The 25,049-nt window shown below is 45.3% G+C and overlaps 1 protein-coding gene across 2 annotated transcripts in view; it reads left to right on the plus strand.

Moving 5' to 3' along the window:
• KIF13B (kinesin family member 13B) overlaps nt 1–25,049 on the plus strand; it is a 368,955-nt gene that overhangs the window by 337,730 nt on the left and 6,176 nt on the right. Inside the window, exon 38 of one of the 2 annotated variants that reach the window (XM_068280045.1) lies at nt 12,682–12,747. In XM_068280045.1, the coding sequence (XP_068136146.1) occupies nt 12,682–12,747 (66 nt within the window). The remainder of the gene's footprint in view (nt 1–12,681; nt 12,748–25,049) is intronic. The other variant, XM_068280046.1, reaches the window with a different exon arrangement.

Genomic DNA, 25,049 nt, shown 5'->3' on the forward strand with positions numbered 1-25,049 from the left:
GAGCAAGATAGATTCAGGCATCACCTAAGTTAGGAGAAATGGGGGTGGGTCCGCAGGAGATTTGGGTGCAGCCGGCGCCACCATAGGCTGTAAAAGGAATTACAGCTATAGCCGCACACGGAGTAACTTCAGCGCCGTCAGAAGACAGAGCTGAAATTACTTTTAAAACATAATAATTTGCAATTGCTGGAAGCTGAATTATTTCATTCCCCACCATCCATGGCGGCCTGGAAGGGGAATAGTATTTAATATGTCCGGGACTTGTGCGGCAGCAGGATCAGCCATATACCGGCTGTATCCTGCGCCCAAGTCTCACGAGCCGTTATCTCTCGTACGCTGGGTCCCGGGTGGGTTTAGAGGTACAATGGGTAAACAGTCTGTGGACAAGTTTAGGATTACAGTTCATTATGCTTTGTGGCATGCTGTGACATAGTGTGCAGCGATTGTCACTGTGGATTCCTCCTCTGTCTGTGGTATACTGTGACATAGTGTGCAGGGACTGTCACTGTGGATTCCTCCTCTGTCTGTGGTATACTGTGACATAGTGTGCAGCGATTGTCACTGTGGATTCCTCCTCTGTCTGTGGTATACTGTGACATAGTGTGCAGGGACTGTCACTGTGGATTCCTCCTCTCTGTCTGTGGTATACTGTGACATAGTGTGCAGGGACTGTCACTGTGGATTCCTCCTCTCTGTCTGTGGTATACTGTGACATAGTGTGCAGCGATTGTCACTGAGAATTCCTCCTCTGTCTGTGGTATACTGTGACATAGTGTGCAGGGACTGTCACTGTGGATTCCTCCTCTCTGTCTGTGGCATGCTGTGACATAGTGTGCAACGATTGTCACTGAGAATTCCTCCTCTCTGTCTGTGGTATACTGTGACATAGTGTGCAGCGACTGTCATTGTGGATTCCTCCTCCGTCTCTGGCATGCTATGACAGTGCGCAGCGATTGTCACTACGGGTTCCTCTTCTCCCAGTAGAATCTAGAGTTTTCTCTTTTCTATCCACTAATAAATGACAGTCTGGAAATGGGTCCATGAATTTCCTAAAGAAGTTTCCCTGGTTGCAGTATATTTGGGGCAGTACAGCAGGAAGTGATTCTCATCCTCAAGGGTCTTCTGCTCACTGTTGGAATAGTCTGCTCTCCCTGCCTTTATACCTCTGTCTGTGTCTCCCACACTGTATTTCAAGGTTGTGAGCACTATGTAGACACTCAGGATCTGCCTCTCTTGAGTTTTTCTTTCTTCTCTTCTTTTCTCTTTTCATTCGTGCATCGCAATATTATGAAGTCCAGAGCAGTGAGCACACATGATGTCCTATGTTTTGAGCTTGGTAGCACATCCCAGCTCTTGGCAAAAGCTTTTTGGGATAGGACAGCCTCTGCCACACCCAATCACACGGCACTCAGTCCTCCAACCCCCTCAGAACGGGCCCAACACTGCCTTGGGGCAGTTATAGGGTCTCCTCACACCTCCTGGATATCACCAGAAATTTCTACTAGATCTCCCATAGCGTAAAAACATGACACTTTATTACATTTAAAAAGCACATATGCATGTTAGAATGGCGTAGAGTGTCTTAAGGACTAGCTCTCCCTGTGTGGCAGGCGGGCTTTCAATGTATACATTACCTCATCAAGCAACGCATTGTCATAGTGCAAGCTGTCAAACTCAGTGTCATGCTTAATTTACTATGTTGCATATGCACAGTTCCTCACAGTTCCTCACTGTGGAGTCGGTACAAAAATCATACGACTACAACTCATTATGAAGTTTATGAAACAACTGACTCCAGGTACCCAAAATTTTCCTACTCCTTAGGGCCTGTACACACTGCTGCGCTTGTGCTGCGTTTTTTAAAAACTGATGCGTTTTTAAAATCGCAAGGTCTTTTGAAAAAGAATGAAAATCGTGATGACTTGTACACACTGGTGCGATGCGTTTTTAGAAAAACGCAATCGCAGTGCCTGCTGCGCTTTTTTAAAAAAAAGCATTAAAAATGCATGCACTTGCGTTTTTGCCTGAGTTTTTCAGAAGTCAGTATCCCAGAAGACTCTGATATTTCCTGATTCCTGTTGAAATGTAAACTAGAAAAAAACAAAGGATTCTTTAGCCAATCAGCAATTACAAGAAAAACGCAAACGCATCAAAAACGCATACGATGCGTTTTTAAAACTACATGCACTTGCGATTTTAAAAACGCATGCGCTTGCAATTTTGCTTGCGTTTTTCAGTGTGTACAGGCCCTAAGTCTAAATTATTAAGCTACGTACACACATACGACAACGATCGTTCGTTGTGAACGACGAACGAACAGTTAATTGACGAAAGAACAACCTAAGTAAGGTTAGCTTTTAAAGGTGTGTAACGATCTGATCGTTAGAACGAACGTTACATCACGTAAAGCAACTATTGCGCTTGCGCATAAAAATGAAAAGTTCCATGGAGAAATAGCAAAATGCGCATGTCAAGCCTAGTACAAATGACCGTTTTCCATCGATGTACTACTTTTGCAAACGATCGTCGTTGGAAAAAACCCGCCAAGCTAGATTAATTTTTAACAATCTAGCTCGTCCGTCGTTAGACTTAATGGTCGTTGGCAGCTTTTTTCTAAACGATCGTCGTTTGAAATGATCGGGGAACGATTGTTTCAAACGACTATAGTCGCATGTGTGTACGCACCTTTACTGTGGAGTTGGTACAAAAATCATTCAACTCATCAACTCATTCAACAAATCATCCCAAAAACATACAGATAAGTTAATTGGCTCATCCCTAAATTGGCCCTAGACTACAGTACATACATTACATAATACAAACAGACATATGATAATAGTAGGGATTAGATTATGAGCTCCTTTGAGGGACAGTTAGTGACAAGACAATATATATATACTGTACAGCGCTGCGTAATATGTTGGCGCTATATAAAATACTAAATAATAATAATAATAATAAAAAAAAAAACTCCAACACCTCAGTTTATTGAATTTACCGCAGAAGAGCTGGCATTCCTTTCTGCTGTATAAAGAACACAAGTATACTTCAGGCAAGCTGCCTCAATGGGCTTCAGTTTGCATTCAAGTTTTTAGAATAGTGATAAGTATATAATTTGCATCTGATTTGTATTCAAGGTGTGTATTAGCCTCAGGGGGGCTCTGCGCATCTCTGTAGGTTTCATTTCATTTGCAGCCTGTGAGCCAATTGCTTGTTGTCTTATTGAATCTTCCAACTTCAACTCCAGGTACCCAAAATTGCTCAGACTCTTCAACTCCGCCTCCACAGCTCTGTTCCTCACATGTCTAATCCTTCCGAATCCACGTTCTGACCTACATGTTTCCCCACAATGTGACTCATCAGGGGCCCAAAACATGGTTAGTATTTATGCCAATCTGTAGGAGAAACAAAAACAATACAGGATTCCACAGTGTTTGATGCCTAAAAAATTTGATCAAAAGCCTACATTTTTTTTTTTTAATTTTTTTAAGTAGGATAATCCTTTTTTCTAATTTAGATCTTAATAGTAGTACTGAGTAATTAACAGTGTAAATGAAACTCACTAATTTCACCAGTGATTCTGTGAAGGCCGGCAGACGGAATTTGTTCTGCATGGGTAAATAATAAGTTAATAATCAGGGCGTTTCGCCGCTGCCGCCCCCCCCCTCCCCCCACGCTGGCCGATCACAAAGCCTGTGTTTCGCGCCGCTGCATGATTTACTGTTCCTAGTGCAGTCAGATTGCTGCCTTGGACTTTTTCCTTCATATTAAGGTTATTTCGAGTTTTGTCAAAGATATGATTTGTGCAGTGAGGAATTAATGAATCGTAAAAGTAAATGACACTAAAGTCATCTGTCTCGCATCTGCCAGAAACTTATTATACTCGCACAGATTAAACTGATGTCTTACGGTTTAACCCCTAGTCTTGTACAATTTGTCAGGTGTCTGTGACATCAGTTGCTGGCTACACCGCCGATCTGTATGACTGCAGCCTGGCTCAGCGGATAGCCTTGTGGCTTTGCAGCACTGGGGTCTTGGATTCAACTCGCACCATGTATAGGATCTTTAAGTGGACCTGTAGTGAAAAAAAGTGCCCCAAATGGTAAGTCCGGTGAAAAGGGTGCCACACTTTGAGTACCACCACAGGCCGTAATGTGTATCAATGTATCAATCAAGTGCATGGGATCAGCCGCACAACTCGCAGCAACCCAGATGGCGTGCATTGCACTGTAAACTCATGGCTATCCTTAAAGAACGACTTTAACAAAAAGGGGGAAAACATAAATCGATACATTGCAAAGTGTGAAGTAAAAAAATGGAAGAGCGATCAAGAAATGATTGATCTTTGCCATGTGATATTGTTCATATTGTTTGAGTCACAATCGGGTCATCATCTTTACTACTGGCAGACATGACAAAAAAAAACAAAAAAAAAAAAACTGCACCAACTGCAATTATCTATAACCAGGGCCGGTTCTCTCATGAAGCAAGGTGAAACATTTACATCAGGCATAGAGATTTCAGGGGCAGCATGTTTGTACTGTGTGTACCTTCCTGAGGAGGAATGGAGTGGCTGAGGATGAACAGTGTATTTGTCAGACTCACAGCCAGCCAGTGTGTTGAGCTGCAGCATGTCATGTGAGAACATTAAATAAAGCAGAGTACATTTTCAGGTGCTGTGTGATCATTCCAAATCGGGGTGGGGCGGTGTGGCATCCTCACAAGTTTGCCTCAGGCAGCAAAAAGTCTAGAACCGGCCTTTTCTATAACCACACCCCCTAACATTGCAATAGGCTAAAAGGTTGAAATAGATCTATATATGCATATGCATATGCACAGAGGGGGATACTGGTTGCTTGGCAGTTGGAAACAGCCATTATTTCCCACAATGTAACACTGTTCACAGACCGGAAACTGTCAGGACCATGGTCATGACCTCACACTGTGGGAGGGGATTCACCACAATATCAGCCATACACCGCCCCCTGATGATCCGTTTGAGAAAAGGTAAATATTTCTCATGGGAAAGGAGGTATCCGCTACTGATTGGGACCACGTTCAATCCTTGGTTACCGTTCCTGTTTAAACAAGGCCTTACTCAACACCACTTCCATCAACTAAAAGTAGGTCAATAGGGGCGTGCCCTCTCAGCCTGTGGGGCACACATCTCCATATCACTGCTGATTGCCTCTGTGTCAACATAAGTTAATTGTGCTACCTACCTCAATCTTCATAATGTATCCAACCAGAATGAACCCCCCCCCCCCCCACCACCACCACCCTCTGCATTTTATTTTATAACTAGACATACGGCCTGTATAGAAACGGGCGCTACTCCTCTCCTCTCCCCTGTTGCCGCCAACGGTCAGTGCGCATGCACACGCGCACACGCTCCCCCCCCCCCCCCCTGGCCCCGTGTTCCTGCTCTCCCAAGTCTGCTCGTGTGCCACGCATGCGCAGTACGCGGAATGCACGGACACAGGGACAGGGGATGCAGCGAGACAGGGATTTTATAGTGTAGGATATGTGAACAATCCCGAACACCTATTTTATTTTATTTTTTACACTATACTTTTGATTAAACATTGCTGTTATGGTTGCTCTTTTGCATGCCGGGATTCTTTATTTGACTTTCAAGTTCTAAAGACTCATACACACCAGAAGATTTTCACGTTGAATCGTTAACAAACAACCACCTTTTGTGCGATATTGCCTAACATCGTTTAACGAACGTTCGTTAAATGTTCGGCAGATTACACACGATGATTGCTCGCTTTGAATGACTGTCAGGATGGATCCAATCGTGGATAGTCATTTCTGATCTCGATAGACCTCTGCGCTAATTGACTAGATCGTTCAACATCGTGTTTGTGCCCATCATTTGTGTCACGGTATATGAATATAGAAGATGGATTGGGGAATGTTCGTTCGTAGTTTTTTTTTTTTTTTTCATCACCGCGTATCCCCGATCCATCTTTTGCGGCCGTTGTGATTGGTATTCAGCTTTAGTTTTCTTTTAGCTACTTTTTTTTTTCCCAGACTACTCCAATACTTTTGTTTACAGATAACTTTGTCCATTATCCCGCTCTGCCTCGGGTACTTCCTGATTTTGTCTATCGCTGCACAGAGTGCGTCTGCCCAGCCTGTTAAGAGTTAAACTCTTTAAGATAACCCGTCTCATCTGTCCCTTCATTTGCCGTGGCAGGCCTGATAATAGATGTGCTTAACCTTATTTATGGAGCGATCAGGTGGAAATAGACCTTGCTCTTCTCAGCTTTCTGATGGCTCCAATCCAGGAGGGACCCGTAAAGAGCTGCTTGTCAAAGCATTATGTCTACAGGAGTGAGATATATGAGGGTCCGGGCAGAGCCACAGCCACGTTCCGCTCCGCCACAGCGCGGCCATCTCAGCGCATGACTTATGGGCCCACACCGCTGACTGATAATGGGCCGAACATTGTTACAGCTCAGACTCCTTTGATATTTTTTCTTCTTCTTTTCCATACACACAGTGCATGTCATTAGGCAGCCCAGATGGAACTTCTCTGTTCGGTCACGTCTAACAGTCTGTTGTGCGCATCATTGCCAGTGCAACAAACAGAGCAAGGAATCTGTGGGCATTCATTTATAAAATAACAAAATTGCAGAACTTGACATTATTTTCAGTTTGATCAAATCTGCAGGCTTACGTACGGTGTCTCGCAAAAGTGAGTACAGGTAGTCCCCGACTTACGAACGACTCGCCGATACGAACGGCATGGATTCTGTGTTTCCATGGGAACAAGTAAAAAAAAAATTCAAATTGGACTTGTAGTTTTTGAGAAAATCGATTTTAAAAAATTCAAAGAAAAAATGGCTTTTAAACTTGTATAAGCAGGTACAAAGGGCAGAGGTGACACAGAGAGGGACACTGGAGGCACAGAGGGGCACAGAAGATGTACAGGGGACAGAGATGGCGCAGTAAGAACATAACAGATTCAGGTTAAGAACGAACCTACAGTCCCCATCTCGTTCGTTAACCCGGGGACTACCTGTACACTGCTCACATTTTTGTAAATACACACACTTCCCCCCCCCCCCCAAAAAAAAAATGGGGAACAAAAGTCCCTGCGTCTTAAAGCCCAAATACAGGGAGTCCTCTACATACGATCGCACACCGATACAAACCGCTGACCTACCGCTATGTCGGGAGTCCCTGTACTCTCCCCACATCATCCTCCGCTCCTCCTGTGGAATGTAATTGGGGGAAGAGCGAGTGAGAGGAGAAGCAGCTGATCGCTGCGGGCATCAGAGAGATGCCCGCGGCTGCCGATACTAATTACATTCCACAGGGGAAGTGGAGGAGGATGCGGGGGAGTACTGGAGGACACAAAAGGGGGTAGGACACAGGGAGCATACAAAGGGGGACAGGTGGCACAATAATTGGGGCGAGAACATCTACAAGATGCCCCTGGACCATGGACCAGGTTTAGTATATTTTTTTTTCCCTTGGTTTTTGTCCTCTAAACCTAGTTGTGTCTTATAGTCCTGAGTGTCTTATAGTTCCAAAAACACGGTATTTCATTATATCTTTTGATAGGACCACAGTGAAGATATGACACTTTGATGCAATGTAAAGTAGTCAGTATACAGCTTGTATAACGTGTAAAATTGCTGTTCCTCTCTTGTTAAAGAGACTCCGTAACAAAAATTGCATCCTGTTTTTTATCATCCTACAAGTTCCAAAAGCTATTCTAATGTGGTCTGGCTTACTGCAGCACTTTGTATTATCACAGTCTCTGTAATAAATCAATGTATCTTTCCCTTGTCAGACTTGTCAGCCTGTGTCTGGAAGGCTGCCAAGTTCTTCAGTGTTGTGGTTCTGCTATGCACTCCCCCCTCAGGGGGGAAAGAAACACACAAATGATCTCTTGAGATTCAAAAGGAAGGCTGTATACAGCCTGCTTGTGTATGGATGTATTTTCTATGTGTGGACATGCTGTACATCAACCTACTTCCTGTTTTGGTGGCCATTTTGTTTGTTTACAAACAAACTTTTTAAAACTGTTTTAACCACTTCTAATGCGGCGGGGAGCGGCGAAATTGTGACAGATGGTAATAGGAGATGTCCCCTAACGCACTGGTATGTTTACTTTTGTGCGATTTTAACAATACAGATTCTCTTTAAAGAAAAAAATAAAAATAAAAGTCGCTGTTCCGTTTTTAAGTAACTCAACACACAGTGATTGAATCCACAGGCAACAAAAATTGAGTACATCCCTAAGTGAATGTCACTATTCTGCCCAGTTAGACATTTTCCCCTCACTGGGGTCATGTTAATCAGCTTTACAAGGTTTCCAGTGTGAATGGACAGCTGATTGGTGTTGTCACTCTCTCACCCTGGTCACTGGAAGTTAAACATGGCACCTCGCGGCAGAGGCGCTCTATATAAAGATGGCCTAGGCCAGTGATCTGCAAACTTGGCTCTCCAACTACAAGTCCCACAATACATTGCAGGAGTCTTACAGCCGCAGTCATGATTCATAAAAGCAAATGCATTGTGGGACTTGTAGTTCCTTAAAGGGACACTTAAGCCAGAAAAAAAAATGCGTTTTACTCACCTGGGGCTTCTACCAGCCCCATGCAGCAGTCCTGTGCCCTCGCAGCCCCTCACTAATCCTCTGGTCCCCCGCTGCCAGCTAGTTTCATTTTTGCCGACAGGACTTGCCACGCGTAGCTTCCTCCGCATTCCCGACTGCAATTACCGCTATTGCGGGCCGCAACGTGTACAAAAATACACGTTGCCGCATTACCAGCGCATAGATATGCGGCAACGCGTATGTACGTGTTGCGGCCCGCAATAGCGCAAATTGCAGTCGGGAATGCAGAGAAAGCTACGCGTGGCCAGTCCTGTCGGCAAAAACGACACTAGCTGGCAGCGGGGGACCAGAGGATTAGTGAGTAACTGCGAGGACACCGGACTGCTGCAGGGGGCTGGTAGAAGCACCAGGTGAGTAAAACATTTTTTTTCTGGCTTAAGTGTCCCTTTAACAACGGGAGAGCCAAGTTTGCAGATGACTGGCCTAGGCTATAAAGAGATTGGCAACACCCTGAGACTGAGCTGCAGTATGGTGGCCAAGACCACACAGCAGTTTAACAGGACAAGTTCCACTCAGAACAGGCCTTGCCATGGCGACCAGAGAGGTTAAATTCACATGCTCTGTGTCACTTCCATTGGTGGTCATGTGCAAATAGCCCCCTCAGGTCAAAGTGTCGGACTAAAAGCCCATACCCACTGAACGATTTTTAGCAACAAACTATTTTTTTCGCGATGTCTCACAACGTCGTTTAACGATAATGCGTTAATGTTGACACCCACGGCGATTGTTCCTTTTTGAATGACCAACATATCTGATTAGGTTGTTGAGGATCGTTCCTCATTGACTTGCAGCGGTTTGCAGTGATTGTGTAAATTATCGTTTACAGGATCGCTCCTTACCGCTGCCGCAAACAGCGATTGCAGATCTTGCTGGTGGGAATTCAGGTTAGGTCTGACACTTTGAGTCCCACCGCTACCACACTGCTTCACATAATTACGTATTACGCTGGCATGCGCACATTGTGGGGCGAGGTTAGAGTGTGTGCGCTCCATCGCACAGTGAATATAGGAGGACTGGGTGATCTAATTAAAAGATTGGAAAGGGTTAAACCAAACCTGACAGCAGATCATGATGTGAAGAAAACTTGCTGCAGATATGGAGACAGTCACATGACCAGCTGAGCATCCACTCTGCACACTGAGAGGAAGTGGAGGAGGAGGGACCTTTACCTCAGAGCGCAGCATCAGATTGGTTAGTCCTTTTCAAAAATGACTAACTTGTGGGAACTGGTTGCCAATATTTAAATAAACCTAATAATCGCAGTGTGTAGTAAGGATATTCTCTGTATTGCATTGTTTATCATAGTAAAGCTGAGTCTTGTTTAAAGTGAACACAGTGAGTCACACCCGCTGTTTGCCTCACATCCCCTTTAATAAAGCGCCCCATGCGTATCGCTGCCTCGCTGGCGTGTGGCAGGAGGATAAAACATGCTAATGACTCGCTCAGCGAGCGGCCTGCTTTGTGAGATGCGCCAGGAACACTTACACGCTGTATTAATATCTGTTATAAGGCATGGAGGTAGCTGTGTATTAGTTATCCCCGGCAGGCCTCTCCTCACATACGTCTTCCTCATCACCATTGTTTTACTGATACACAGAAGTCTCCCGCTCAGAGGCCTAACTATAAAAGATGAAGCAAGCAGCAAATCATTCTCTCCCCGGCCTCCAGCCCTCCATCCATCTCACTGCTGAGACCTGGGCACTTCTATAGCTGCTGTAACTAACACTAACTGCATTCCCAGTCATCTGATGAGGAGGCCTGAACAATGCTGCCATTTCACGGCACAAAATGGCTGCATAGGAGATTATATGTCTATACCAACCACAGGGCACTTTATTTGGAACATATTCCTATTTAGTATTTATATAGCGCCGACCTCTTCCGCAGTGCTGCACAGAGTGTATTGTCTTGTCACCAACTGTCCCTCAGAGGGGTTCACAATCTAGTCCCTACCATAGTCATATGTCTATGTATGTATCGTGTACCGTATGTATCGTAGTCTAGGGACAATTTAGGGGGAAGCCAATTAACTTATCTGCACATTTTTAGGATGTAGGCGGAAACAGGAGAGCCTGGAGGAATCTGCTGCAGATAAGGGGAGAACATACAAACTCCATGCAGATAGTGCCCTGACTGGGATTCGAACCGGAGATCCAGTGCTGCAAGGCAAAAGCTCTAACCACTACGCCACTGTGCTACCCATATACAAACCGTTCACCCAATCATGTCAAAGCTGTGTATTTGAATGACATTATTCAGATACTGATTAGGGTTTCAGTTAAAGGGGCACTATGGCGAAACATTTTAAAATTTAAAATATGTGCAAACATAAACAAACAAGAAGTACATTTTTTCCAGAGTAAAATGAGCCATAAATTACTTTTCTCCTATGTTGCTGTCACTTACAGTAGGGAGTAGAAATCTGACAGAAGTGACAGGTTTTGGACTAGTCCATCTCTTCATAGGGGATTCTCAGCAAGGCTTTTATTGTTTATAAAGATATTCCCTAAAAAGGATTTAAACAGCTTCCCTGCTCGCTACAGTTTTTTGGCAGTTGGACAGAGCAACTGCCATTCACTAAGGCCTGGTTCACATTAGCGTTCGCTGTCCGGATTCGCCTGATCGGATCCGGACCGTATACTGTACAAACGGAACGTACAATCCGCATAGCAATGCAAAGTCTATGCGGACGTACACATGCGTCCGTTCCGTACAGAACGGAGCCGGATCGGATCCGGACACTTTTCCAACATGCGCTATCTTTCGGGTCCGGTCATCTGGCCCACGCACCCGGGCCGGATCCTGACCCGAACATGCGGCCATGCTGTGCAATGAGAAACGGATGTTTCTCATCACACTGGCAATAGCACCGGATGCTTCCAGCACCGGTCCTATGCCACTTGGGGGGCCCGGACTACACGCCGGTATCCCCCATGCTTGCGGTGCCTTTCTGGCACTGCAATGTATCTAGTTCCGGCTACTTTATTGTAGCCGGAACTGATACATTCCGGATCCTCAACTTGTGCCGCCTTGTGGCCACCGCAGAGACCCGTACGGTCTCTTTGCGACCCCCGGACACTTGCGGACTCGAACCGCAAGTGTGAACGGGGCCTAAGTGCTTTTGAAAATAAACAAATCCCTGAGAATACCCTATGAAGAGATGGACTAGTCCAAAACCTGTCGCCTCTGTCAGATTTCTACTAACTGTAAGTGACAGCAACATAAGCGAAAAATAATGTATGGCTCATTTTACTCTGGAAAAAATGTACTTCTTATTTGTATATGTTTGCACATACTTTAAAGTGGACCCAAACTAAAAATACAAGATTTCAGAAATAACATCTATTTTCTAAATTATAATAATAAATAGCAGCCTTTTTTCAGCTGCATGATGACAAATATAACATATTTTACATTTATTGGAGGAACCCCTCCCTTCCTTTCATATTGCCGGGACAGAATCCGGCAGACTGGTGGAGTAGGAGGTGTCCAGCAAAGGAGGAATTGCTAATGGCTGCCACCTGTATAACCCTAGTTATGCAAAGAGAAGGGTGAAAAGCATGCACTGAAATGCTCATAGGCTTGAAGGAGTGTTTATTTATATTTGTATGTGTCAGAGTGGTGCAACTAAATATTTTGAATAAAAAAAATGTTTGGTTTGGGTCCGCTTTAAATTGTACAATTTTTCGCCATAGTGACCCTTTAATGTTCATAGCTGACAGTTGTGACTTTTGGTGCCAGACCAGTTGGTTTGAATATTAATGTGGGTGCTGATACACAGGCAGCTCTACGGTTTACTACGACTTCTATTCTTCTTCTTTTTTTTTTGGAGGGGGGGGGGGAGAGAACACCCAATTTTGTTGATAAATTAACAAATTCTGCATTACACATTGCTGTGATTATTGGCCAATATTTCAGCTGTTTTTTTGGTCTTGTTTTTATCTGTGCATTTTATATACATTCCACATTGTCCCTAAAAGAGACTGAAGCTGGAAGTATCAGAATATTCTCATTTTAATGTTAATTTTTTATTCTTTTTCCAGCAGTCAGTCCCTCGAATTATTGTCCAGTCTGCGAGTATTGATGACGCTTCACTGAAACCAAAACCGGTAAGTTGTTTGTTCGAGTGGGAGAGAGTTTGTGGATTGGACTCCGTTGCTGTAGATGGGAAGATGCTTGTTCAGTTGGAGTGCATGCTGGGCAATGCATACAGTACAAAGTATTCTTCATTGCAAATGTTAACCCGCACGTTACGTGGTACTGCCCTGCATACATCACATTAGCATACATCACATTAGGGCAATTGATCTATCGCACTGCATTGCTAACCAGAGGCGTCACTAGGGTTTTCAGCGCCCGTGAACAAAGACAGTTTTTGTGCCCCTCTCTGGACAAAATGGGTGTGGCCTTGCATCAAAATATGGTCATGGGTGGAGTCAAAAGTTATTTATATAGCTATCTGTGCCCCCTCACCCCATTCAGATAACCAGATGTGCCCCCCCCCCCCCTTTAAATAGCCAAATGTGTGCCCCTTTAGTTAGCCAGATGTGCCCCCTTTAGATAGCCTTATTCTGGTGCTATTAGCGCTTCTGCAGAGGGAGGGAAAGAAGCAGGGGCACTTCAGGCAGCCAGCCAGCGACCTCTCATGCACGTGGGGGTGCAATGGCCATGCTGATCACCCTCACAGTGCTGCGCCCGGGGACATATGTCTCCCCCTGCCCACCCATAGCTACTCCTCTGTTGCGAACACTGCTAATATTATTGTTATTATTTATGTAGCACCAACACCTTCCGTAGCGCTGCACATAGTACTAAACACACAATAGTGGGGAGCACAGATGATGGAGCCGAGTGGTCTGCACACGCAGATAGGCTCCCAGTATAACAAGTTAGAACTCTTCACTGAAGAAAGCATGCAGAGATAAATCATACGCCAACATCAGGTAATGCAGCTTACTTAAAGAGTAACTGTCAGGCTACAAAAGCTAATTTAAACCTCTATTCTCCTGTGTTACAGTTTAGACAGAAGCCAAAAAGGCATTACTGAAGATAAAAATCTCTCTTTCATTTGATGTGTGCTTATCAGCAAAGCTGTTATTCCCAAGCTCTTAAAGGGAAGGTTCAGGGAAACCTGTAAAAAAATAAAAATCCCTATCCACTTACCTGGGGCTTCCTCCAGCCCGTGGCAGGCAGGAGGTGCCCTCGCCGCCGCTCCAGAGGCTTCCGGTCGTCTTCGGTGGCCGACCCGACCTGGCCAGGCCGGCTGCCAGGTCGGGCTCTTCTGCGTCCCACGCGGGCGCACTGACGTCATCGGACGTCCTCCGGGCTGTACTGCGCATGCGCAGAACTACTGTGCCTGCACAGTACAGCCCGGAGGACGTCCGATGACGTCAGCGCGCCCGCTTGGGACGCAGAAGAGCCCGTCCTTGGAGCGCAGAAGAGCCCGACCTGGCAGCCGGCCTGGCCAGGTCGGGTCGGCCACCGAAGACGACCGGAAGCCTCTGGAGCGGCGGCGAGGGCACCTCCTGCCTGCCACGGGCTGGAGGAAGCCCCAGGTAAGTGGATAGGGATTTTTATTTTTTTACAGGTTTCCCTGAACCTTTCCTTTAAGAAGCCGCAAGCCGCATACAATACTGCAAAGCATTCTGGGGCCCTCCCCTCAGCTGCTAATGAGAAGTTACAGGGTCAAGTAACAATAGCATGTAACTCAGTCCAGTGCACAGCACTGATAAATCTCCCTGCAGAGTACACTGCAGGAGTCCGCTATTGTTCCTAGCCACATGGCTAATTAATATTCACTGCACACTAGTGTTATTCAGTACGAGCTTTTCTGTGATCAGGAAGCAGGGAGGACATGACGACACATTTGGCTTCATAGGAGACAGACAAACATGGAACCTGCCATGAGCTGTCAGGAGCATCATTCTCTGCATATACTATATAAAAATTCTGTGAAATCCAAACGTGGACAGTGAAATGCATATGTAATGTAAGTACAGCCTATATTTAGCTACTGATATATGTGTTTATTTTATCTGAGACCTTATACCTAACAGCTCCTCTTTAAAAAAGAGAGGAACACAGAATGAATACAGGAAATGACAATCCCATAAAGATCATCACCACATTTTACAGACCGTGACATCTTGTGGTTGTTTTACTATACAGTTTAGGTAATAATCCTGTTGATACTTCCAACTTTAGATACATGAGACATTCAAAACTAGAATCGGGAGATCCAGCAATACAAATACAGATATCGCTAACGTGTGGTTTGAGCACGTGTGAAACATTTGGCCCGGAGTGCCAGAAAACTTGTCCGCCACTGCTTTTTCAATTAACATAACCCGTGGCCCACAGCACTTTAAAACTTGGCCCGCCACCTGATTGCGCGGGCCAATGAAATCTTGCCTGTGTACACTCTAGCCGCGGCTCAGCTCCGTCCCGCCCATCATCTTTGAATATACAGGTGGCAGGCCCCTCTCCAATAGCCACCCTTGCTCCGCCCGCCTCCTCCTCGTATTAGTAGTGATAGAGTGCTATGCACTTGCTCTTCCCGCCGACTTCTCTTCCTGCATACGCCCGACAGGTTCCTGCTGGCCACACGGTGTGAGACGCTCTGTCAGCTAAATTAGTATGCGGCGGTACATATATATGCGCTGAGGATCTGCTGACTGATTTAGAGGTGCTGGGCCCACATGTTGCTGGTCACCTTCTGCCGCATATTCATATCTGCTGGGTACCTCGCACAACATTTGGATATTTGCTGGGCACCAGGGCCGCATTTAACGATGTGCTGGACACCTGTGGCAGCATGATAAGAGGTGACACATGCTTGGATGCCATCTTGAGAGGGGCTGGGGCCGCATTGTGAGAGCCATGGATGCAATGTCAGACAAATAAACCTAGTCAAGCTCTACTTACCCAGGACTTCCTCCAGCGGCTGGAGTTCAGCCCCTTGCAGCCAACATGTCCTTTGTTGCAGCTCCGCTCCCCTCCCCTCCTAGCCACCGGCACTGGGGCATCTGCTATGCCTAGCTACCAATACTGGGGCACCTACCTACCTATGCTTGGCTACCTATACTGGGGCTTGTGTGCCTGGCTACCTATACTGGGGCAACTTCCTATGCCTAGCTACCTATACTGGAAAAACTGCTATGCCTGGCAACTTATACTGGGGCACCTACCTATGCCTAGCTATCTATGCTGGAGCTCTGATTCCTGGCTAGCTATACTAGGGCACCTGCTATGCCCAGCTACCTATTCTGGGGGCACCTATGCCTAGCTATATAAACTGGAGGCAGCTACATATACTTGGGACAACTATATCTGGATTCCTATACACAGGGGTCACCTATACCTGGCTCCCTACAACAAGGTTTTTTTGTTTGTTTGGGGTTTTTTTTGCACCACGGCCATAACATGCAGTGCAAATTGTGGGTGTTGTGCGATCATTCCAGATGGGGGAGGGGGGGGGTGTATGACCATCGGCTCTCGACCTGGTCTAAGTTTTACATTTCTGCCCTCCATCTATTTGAGTGTGACACCCCTGGGTCTAAGACATCACCAATACTGGTACATGTTCATATGATAACTTACAGCAGAATAAGAAACACTAGTTCAGGAAGATGTCATCCTATCTGGAGATTAATAAGGAAATGTATGGAGGTGACAATGTAGTGCTTTGTATGATGGGGACTGGAACCTTGGGTAATAAGTAGCCAATGGGGGGGATTAGCAGAGAGGGGCTGCATCAGAGGAGTGGGAGGAGAGGTGGATGAGACAAGCAGCAGAGTTCAGTAGGGACTGGAGAGGTGACATTCTTTTTTTGGGGGGGGGGGAGGGGGGGGGTGTACAAGCATTTTAGTAGCCTCCTGTGAAAGGAAGTTACACACTCTGGAAAAGTTTTACAGATGGCAGTAGCAGGAAGTAATGTGCAGCCTAAATTAGAGCTAAGAGTCCAGTTACCCCCAGACAGCAAGCTTTAGGAGTTGAGGTTAGGGGTGTATTCTGCATTAATAGTCACTGTGTGTGGGGGAACAGAGAGAGAAGGTGGGAATATCACAAACTCTGTTTTGTTCATGTTAAACTGGTATGGAACTCAGTATTTCATCTTTGTTCTAAAAGATTTGCAGCATAAAATCTACCACAACAAAAAAATTATAGCAGAACAGCATTCAAACAGGTAAACACAGCACTTTGTTCTTCAGTGGAACGCTCCTTGCTTCAGTTGGCAGCTTCTGGCCACATCCTAAGAGGTGATTATGTATATTTTGTTTACATTCCTTTGTCAGATACATTTAGTAAACATTAGCAAGCTGCCAAAGCTGAGCTGAGAAGCAGAAAGCTGAGAAGTGATCACTAGACAGATTTTAATTTATAAATACAGCAGCTATGCAATAAAATGCAATGGCAGCTTTCAGTGCAGATAAACTGTACTTTGTGAATTTATAATTTGTAAACCGACAATATTACTTGTGCACAAAAGAAAATATGATAACTGTGTGGGTAAAAAAAGTAGGAAAACACCTTTTTATTGAATGTTATGTCAGTTGTATCCCACTTTAAAGAGAAATTTTGACATGTAACTAAATGTAGCTGGTTCACATCTATGCGCTGCGCTGAGCAGCATTACAAAAACGTAGTGTTGCATGCATTTCTGTGCGCTGAGATGTAAAGCGCACAGCAATGCAAGTGAATGGGTGCGCTTTTTTAGCGCATAGAAGCGCGTACAAGTGCATAGAAGCGCATGCGTTTTTACCCCTTATTGGAGAAAAAAATACATTTACATAGAAAAACAAAGTTTTATTGACAACTGCTACAATAAGCAAAACGTGCTTTAAAGAAGCGCAGCGCAACGCACAAACGCCCACTAAAGCGCGCACAAGCGCATGCGGTTTTTACCACGCGCTTTCATACGTTTTTCAGTGCAGCAGATGTGAACGAGGCCTAAGGATTGAACTTCATCCCAATCAGTAGCTGATACCCCCTTTCCCATGAGAAATCTTTTCCTTTTCTCCGATAGATCATCAGGGGGCGCTGTATGGCTGATATTGTGGTGAAACCCCTCCCACAGTGTGATGTCATGGCCATTGTCCTGACAGTTTGCGGTCTGTGAACAAACCAGGCCAGATTGCTCTGGAAAAATGCATTACTTTGACAGCATAAGTATGATAATTTAAAAAAAAAAGAAGTTACTGCTGTATCAATAGCAACAGCTGAAATATCAAAATTGTCAGGAGTCTTAAAGAGGAGCTGTCAGCCATACTATATAAAAAAACAAAACACATATATAAGTAGATAAATACTTGCCCTACTTACATAAAACGTATTGCACTGTCCACATTTTGATTTTAGTGATTTTTCTACAGTAAAAAGAGAAAATCCTTCTTAGCATCTCCCATTTTAACTGTGGCTATTTTGAAGCCAATCCTGATGTAATTTCCTAACTTACGGTACTCTCCTCTGCCTCATTGTGTATGCATTGCCCGACCTCCACCATAGAAAGAGCATTGCCTCAGCATGAGAAATATTGGCCAATCAGAGAGGAACAGAGGTGTGGAAGGGGAAAACAGGAGGGAAAGAGGCTTCAGCCAATCAGGCTGCATTAGTGAAATCTGAGGAGAAGTAGAGCAGCAAAAAAGGACAACCCAGCATGCCCTGCAACTTCCTTTGTGTGTACCAAATAAGTCAGGTAAACTGGGGAGTGATCATTTATCAGCAAGAAAAGGATTGCCTGGTTAGCATCCTTATTGTTTACCAGATAAAAATAAATGATTTATTTTTGATTTATGCCTGACAGTTGCTCTTTAAGGGATAATAACCCAGGAGTGCAAAGTTGTTAAGCTATAAAAAAAAAGAAAAGAAAAAAAAAAGACTACTATTCATAATATATTCCTGAATAGTGTCTGCTTCTTAGCATCTTGGCCGTCTTTCAAGCATAATCAAACAGGAGTTTCTGCAGGGAGGCTGGCAGTTTTGTATCTGGGAAGATGACTACAATCCCCATAATGCTTTGCTGCTGTCTGTGGTGCAGCCGGATGACTATCTGCATGATGATGAACTCATGAATCTTGTTTCTCATAACTGCATCTGACAGGTTACAGTGCTGGCTGTGAGGAGGAATCTGCACAGTCTGGCTTTAGCGGTAATGTCAGGGGCTTTCCCAGCATGCAGTGCGCGCAGAGCTAGACACTCGTCTTTGCAGCAATAAGCAGGATTTAAGAGTCGCTGTGGTAATAGCAGGAAATATGATGAAGAGCAAATCAAAATCATCCCAAGGAGTATTTATGGTAAATGTCTAACCCTTATGTGAACTCAAGCTCTGCCCTGGAAAGCAAATCTGTGTTCTGCTCTCCTGACAACCCTGTTTCCACCCAAATGTCTGCACAGCAGCCGCTCTGTTCTTGAAATGTTGCTGCTCATGGATCAGACCCCGGTGAGTCTCTGTGAAATGGACAACAGTGTGGACTGGGTACACATGCACTAGGCATGACGCCCAGCAGGGATCGGGACACCTTAGGTGACAGTTCGGCTAAGTTCTGCGGAGATGTGTCAGTAGCAGGGGCGTATCTAAGTTAGGTTGTAACCCCCCCCCCCCCACTGCCAACATGTGTATAGCTGACCTCCATCAAGGGGGCCTGCTCCTGTAAGTTATGCATGACAGGTCCTCTTTACTCCACATCAGTGCAGCTCAGCACCGTCACCATGCAGCCTTTGTCCCAGTCAAAAGACCTGCAGAGACTGGTGCCACAAGGTGATGGATGGCACCGAACGTTGATGAGCTGCACTGAAGGCGACCAGCCACACCACTATTGCTCTGCATTGCATACCGGAGGGTTTGGACTAGTTTACTTTAAAATAAGTGGTGTCTTTCATTTTTTGGCCACTCAGTGTATATTATAATGTATCCAGTGAGATGTCTCTTCTTTTTTTTTTACCTTCTGCTCACTGCGCAAGCTGAGGCACTGGCAGGAGTGTTTACTAATTGAGGCTGATAAGAAAACATAAACAAGATCTAATCACCTCTTCACCTTAGGATATGGATGTACGCTTACCAGAAGAAGAAAGTGCTGTGTTTAACGATTTGAATGCTGTTCTGCTGCCCTTTTTTTTTTTTCTGGTAGTATTTTGTTAGCATTTTTTTTTTTTTTTTTGCTTTAAAAAATTGAGTTTCATACCACTTGAAAGGAAGCCTAGACACTTACTAAAACATGTACATTGAAATATTAATATTACATGTATCCGTGCTGCAAAATTTTGTAAAAGAACATTATAAAAAAAAAAATTGCATCCAGTTATGATTTGACGCAGCAGATGATTCCACATAGGCTTTCTTGAAAGGCAAGTTTGCGCTCCATGAGAAATTCCAGGCTGGAATTTCTCACACAAGGGTCACTTGATTGGTGCTAATAAATAGGCCACCTAATGCCAAATACGTTTTCTATACACCGCCGTGTCATGTGACTCTCTCTGATATCACCAAGTCTGGTCATTGAAATGGTTTCTGGGGACAATGTCTGCCATGTTTATAGAGGCATCTGCTGAATAGTAGGATTATCTGTGAAGTGAGAGGTATATGGTGGTTGCCATATTTATTTCCTTTTACACAATGCACATTGCTTGGCTGTCCTGCTGATCCTTTGCTACTAAGGGTGCATACACCCCATTGACTGATGTCACCCGTTGAGGACCCGATCCCCCTGGGAGACATCGCTGGGCGGCCAGTATGTATGTATGTAGCAGACGACGCGTACTGTTGCTATGCATGGGGTGTGAGGGGACAAAGGAGCAGCACACATGTGACATCACGCTGGTGGCGGCAGCAGCCCATCGGGTGAGTTGATCCGTCGGGAGAATCGCTCACAGGTTGGGGGTCTGGGGCTGCTTGGTTATCGGCTGAGGCAGTCATTATCAGCAACCGCAGCTGACTTTAATCAACCATCTGTACAACCCTTAATACTTTTATTTAAGTATTTATATAGCGCCGACATATTACGCAGCACTATACTGAGTATATTGTCTTGTCACTAACTGTCCCTCAGAGAAGCTCACAATCTAATCCCTACCATAGTCATATGTCTATGTATGAATCCTATAGTGTATGTAGTCTAGGGCCAATTTATGGGGAAGCCAATTAACTTATCTGTATGGTTTTGGGATGTGAGAGGAAACAGGAGTGACCGGAGGAAACTCACATGAACACAGGGAGAACATACAAACTCCTTGCAGAGGTTGACCTGCCTGGGATTCGAACCGGGGACCCAGCTCTGCAAGACGAGAGCGCTAACCCCTATACCAACGTGCTGACTATGGTGTTTGACTTCAATTAACTGCATGCTTGTTTAAGGTGTGTGATTCAGTCACTACTGATGCATGAAAGTTCAGCAGGATGCCAGACAACTGGTATTGTTTAAAAGGAAATAAATATGGCTGCCTCCGTAGTCCTCTTACTTCAGGTGTCCTGTAAAGTGACCCAAATCTAAACGCTGCTGAACCAGCCAAAAGTTTTTTGTTTTTATTTTTAGGTCGCATTCACAGTGGAACGTTGCTGTTTAATGCGACGTTAAAGGGAAGGTTCATGCTGCTCAAGAAAAAAAAACTGCACTCACCTGGGGCTTCTTCCAGCTCCTGGCAGTCGATCGGTGCCCTCGGCGCAGCTCCTCTCCCTCTCGGCGTCCAGCGGTGAAGAAGCCGACCTCGCCAGGTCGGCTTCGGTGCGCTCCACGGCGGGGGGGGTCACGTGGTGTAGAGACATCATCGGGTCTCTACTGCGCCTGTGCAGTAGAGACCCGATGATGTCACGTACACCACGTGACCCGCGCCGAGGAACGCACATGACGCCGACCCGGAAGCCGACCTGGCGAAGGTCGGCTTCTTCACCGCTGGACGCCCTGACGGAGAGGAGCTGCGCCGAGGGCACCGATCGACTGCCAAGCTGGAGCTGGAAGAAGCCCCAGGTGAGTGCAGTTTTTTTTTTCAGCAGCGCGGATCTTCCCTTTAAAGAGACTCCGTAACAAAAATTGCATCCTGTTTTTTATCATCCTACAAGTTCCAAACGCTATTCTAATGTGTTCTGGCTTACTGCAGCACTTTGTACTATCACTGTCTCTGTAATAAATCAACTTATCTCTCTCTTGTCAGACTTGTCAGCCTGTGTCTGGAAGGCTGCCAAGTTCCTCAGTGTTGTGGTTCTGCTATGAACTCCCCCTTTCAGGCCCCTCTATGCACACTGCCTGTGTGTTATTTAGATTAGAGCAGCTTCTCTCTTCTCTCTTATCTTTTACAAGCTGGATAAATCCTCCTCTGAGCTGGCTGGGCTTTCACATAGTGAGGAATTACAGGCAAGGGCAAAGCTGTTTGCAGGAAGAAAAGAGCAGCCTGAAACTTCAGTGCATGAGAGATGCAGGGGGAAGAAACACACAAATGATCTCTTGAGATTCAAAAGGAAGGGTGTATACAGCCTGCTTGTGTATGGATGTATTTTCTATGTGTGGACATACTGTACATCAACCTACTTCCTGTTTTGGTGGCCATTTTGTTTGTTTATAAACAAACTTTTTAAAACTGTTTTTAACCACTTTTAATGCGGCGGGGAGCGGCGAAATTGTGTCAGAGGGTAATAGGAGATGTCCCCTAACACACTGGTATGTTTACTTTTGTGCAATTTTAACAATACAGATTCTCTTTAAGAGGTAATGCACTGCAAGCAGTGAGTTACCACAATGCAACATTTCTTAACGCGACTTTAATGTCACACTGTGAACGGCCCATAGGATTATCATTGCAGTGCGTTAAGCTGCATTATAAGGCTTTATAACGCGCGTCTATAACGACCCACTGTAAATGCGACCTTCATTTTTTGTTGTTTGTTTTCCCCGGAGCCCTACTTGATATGAAGCACTATAGTAGTATGTAGTAAGTTGGCCTGTGCAGTGCAGACCTCTTTTTAAGTGGTAGGCTTAGTTTACAGCCAGCTTAGTATTTTATACATACACACACACACACACACACACACACACACCTTCCCCATTATGTTGTCACCCTGGAAGCTATAGTAGAGAGCCGCCCTGACCTCTGCCTGATCCTTCTCAGTATTTTTCTTTTTTATAAATCTCTAATTATCATTACCATGGCATTATGAGATAAGGAGGTCCTCCCCTCCCCCCACTTCCTAATGAATTTTTATATTACCGACAATTGAATTTCCAGGTCATGTCAAAAACTTCTCCCGCGCCTCCCCCATAATTCTGCGGGCTGACAGGCAGTATTGATTACCGGAGTTTAGTACATGTTGCCTCTGGGAAATAGATCTGAGAAATGGTCTGTTTAATCTCGCAAGCTGCCTCTAAATTCTTCACCTGTAAATTGACAGGCCCGGGGAAAATGGAGGGCGGTGGGGAAGAAAATTTGGAAGGGAAAAATAAATCTTTGGCAGCCAGTTGAAAATCCATGATTTATCCCGGCCTTAAGTGCAGCCAGAGAAGTGTAAGAGACGTATAGATCACCGCAGCCCTCCTGAACCCATAAATCCTGCGCGCTAAACAGCAGACGGGGCAGCCCCGACACATCAATCATCTTCCAGGTAAATATTGAGGGACCCGAATGTGGCTGCTGTGCCGTTTGTCCTCTTTGCAAGAGGTGATCCGCATCTCTTCACAAGGAACACCTTGAAATTGGGATCCTTGCAATGTCTTCTAAGGACGGCAGCAGGTGTGTGTTGGAGCGTTTCTTTCTGATGTACCGGCACACAGATACACACACAGACTAAAGAGTAACCCCGTGACTACAGGCCTGTACACACCAGGGCTGTGGAGTCAGTACAACATTTATCTGACGACTCCCCAGTTTATTAAACCACCAACTCCAGATACCCAAAATAGCTCTGACTTCTCGACTCCGACTCCTTAGTGTAATTCTTACCAGGGCTGTGAACCAAGCTGTGCAGACTTTAGACAACCATGTGTACAACCCTTAATACTTTTAGCCATAGACCCTGAATAAGCACAGAATCCAATGTTTGTTTATTCAAGTATTTATATAGCGCCGACATATTACGCAGCGCTGTACAGAGTATATTGTCTTGTCACTAACTGTCCCTCAGAGGGGCTCACAGTCTAATCCCTACTATAGTCATATGTCTGTTTGTATTGTATGTATCATAGTCTAGGGCCAATTTATGGGGAAGAGACGTATAAATCATCTGACTCCAACTCAGATTCCGACTCCAGGTACTCAAAATGGCTCCAACTCCTCGACTCCTTAGTCTAATTCTTACCAGGGCTTTGGATTTGGTACAAAAATCATCTGAATCCCGACTCCTCAGTTTATAAAACACCAACTCCATTTCCAGGTATGCAAAGTTGCTCCGACTCCTCAACTCCGACTCAAACTCCTTTTCCACAGCCATGTGTGGAGTTGGTACAAAAATCATCTGACTCCTCAGTTTTGTGAAACATCCAACTCCCACTTCAGGTACCCAAAATTGCTCCGACTCCACATCCCTGGTACACACACTAAGTTGATGTAGCCTGACTGGATCGGGACCTGATGCCTCGTGCAACATCGCTGGGCCGAGGCTGTACAGAGGCATAGTCGGCGTATAGACTGACGAGGTGTTTTGTTGCATTGCAGCGGGAGCGGAGGGCTGACACAACACAGAGCAACACACAGATGTGAGGTCATGTGGGGGGAGGGGCGAGCGGCGAGAACAAAAGTATTGGCCATTGCTCACCTGGTGGATCGCTAGCTGGTCGGGGACTGCTGTACACACGCCAGATTATCGGAAGAGGCAGTCGTTATTGGCCGTCTCAGCCATCTGTAGCGTGTGTATAGGCCTTTATAGTAGACCATGGTAAATTACTCATGATACCCATTTTTATCTTCATTATCCTAGTTTCAGGAGCAAAAACGTTTCTTATAAATATATATTGCTCTATATCTGTATGCAACCCGCCTTTCTTTCGGTGATGTTTTGCCTAAGTTACGTTCTGCACTCTTCTGCCGCCAGAGCACCCAGGGAGATCATGTGATGGTTTGGTTCACTTCACAGATTTGGGGTGGTGGGGGAGGAGAGATTCTACAGGTTCCTACACTGGGTGCTCCTGGCACTCCTACATAAAAGAGCTGCTGTGCAGTGCAGGGAAATGCCTGAAACCAGTTAAATCGGACCCGAACTCTTGCACAGCACACAATAAAAAGTCTCAATTCCACATATAGTTCCTGAAGAAATCCCCTGCTGTGTGTTTGTTTAGCCAGATCAAAGTGTCTAATTAGTTCCAGGCGCTGCCCTAGACTTTTTTTGCCGCCTGAGGCAATCTTTAAAGAAATCACGCTACGCAGCAGGAAGTGACGTCAGTGGAGCGCACGCTGGAACGAGGAAAAGGTGAGTGATCCCCGCCCGTTGCCTCTT

This window comes from Hyperolius riggenbachi, chromosome 4 (genome assembly GCF_040937935.1).
Source record: "Hyperolius riggenbachi isolate aHypRig1 chromosome 4, aHypRig1.pri, whole genome shotgun sequence".
Lineage (NCBI taxonomy): Eukaryota > Metazoa > Chordata > Amphibia > Anura > Hyperoliidae > Hyperolius > Hyperolius riggenbachi.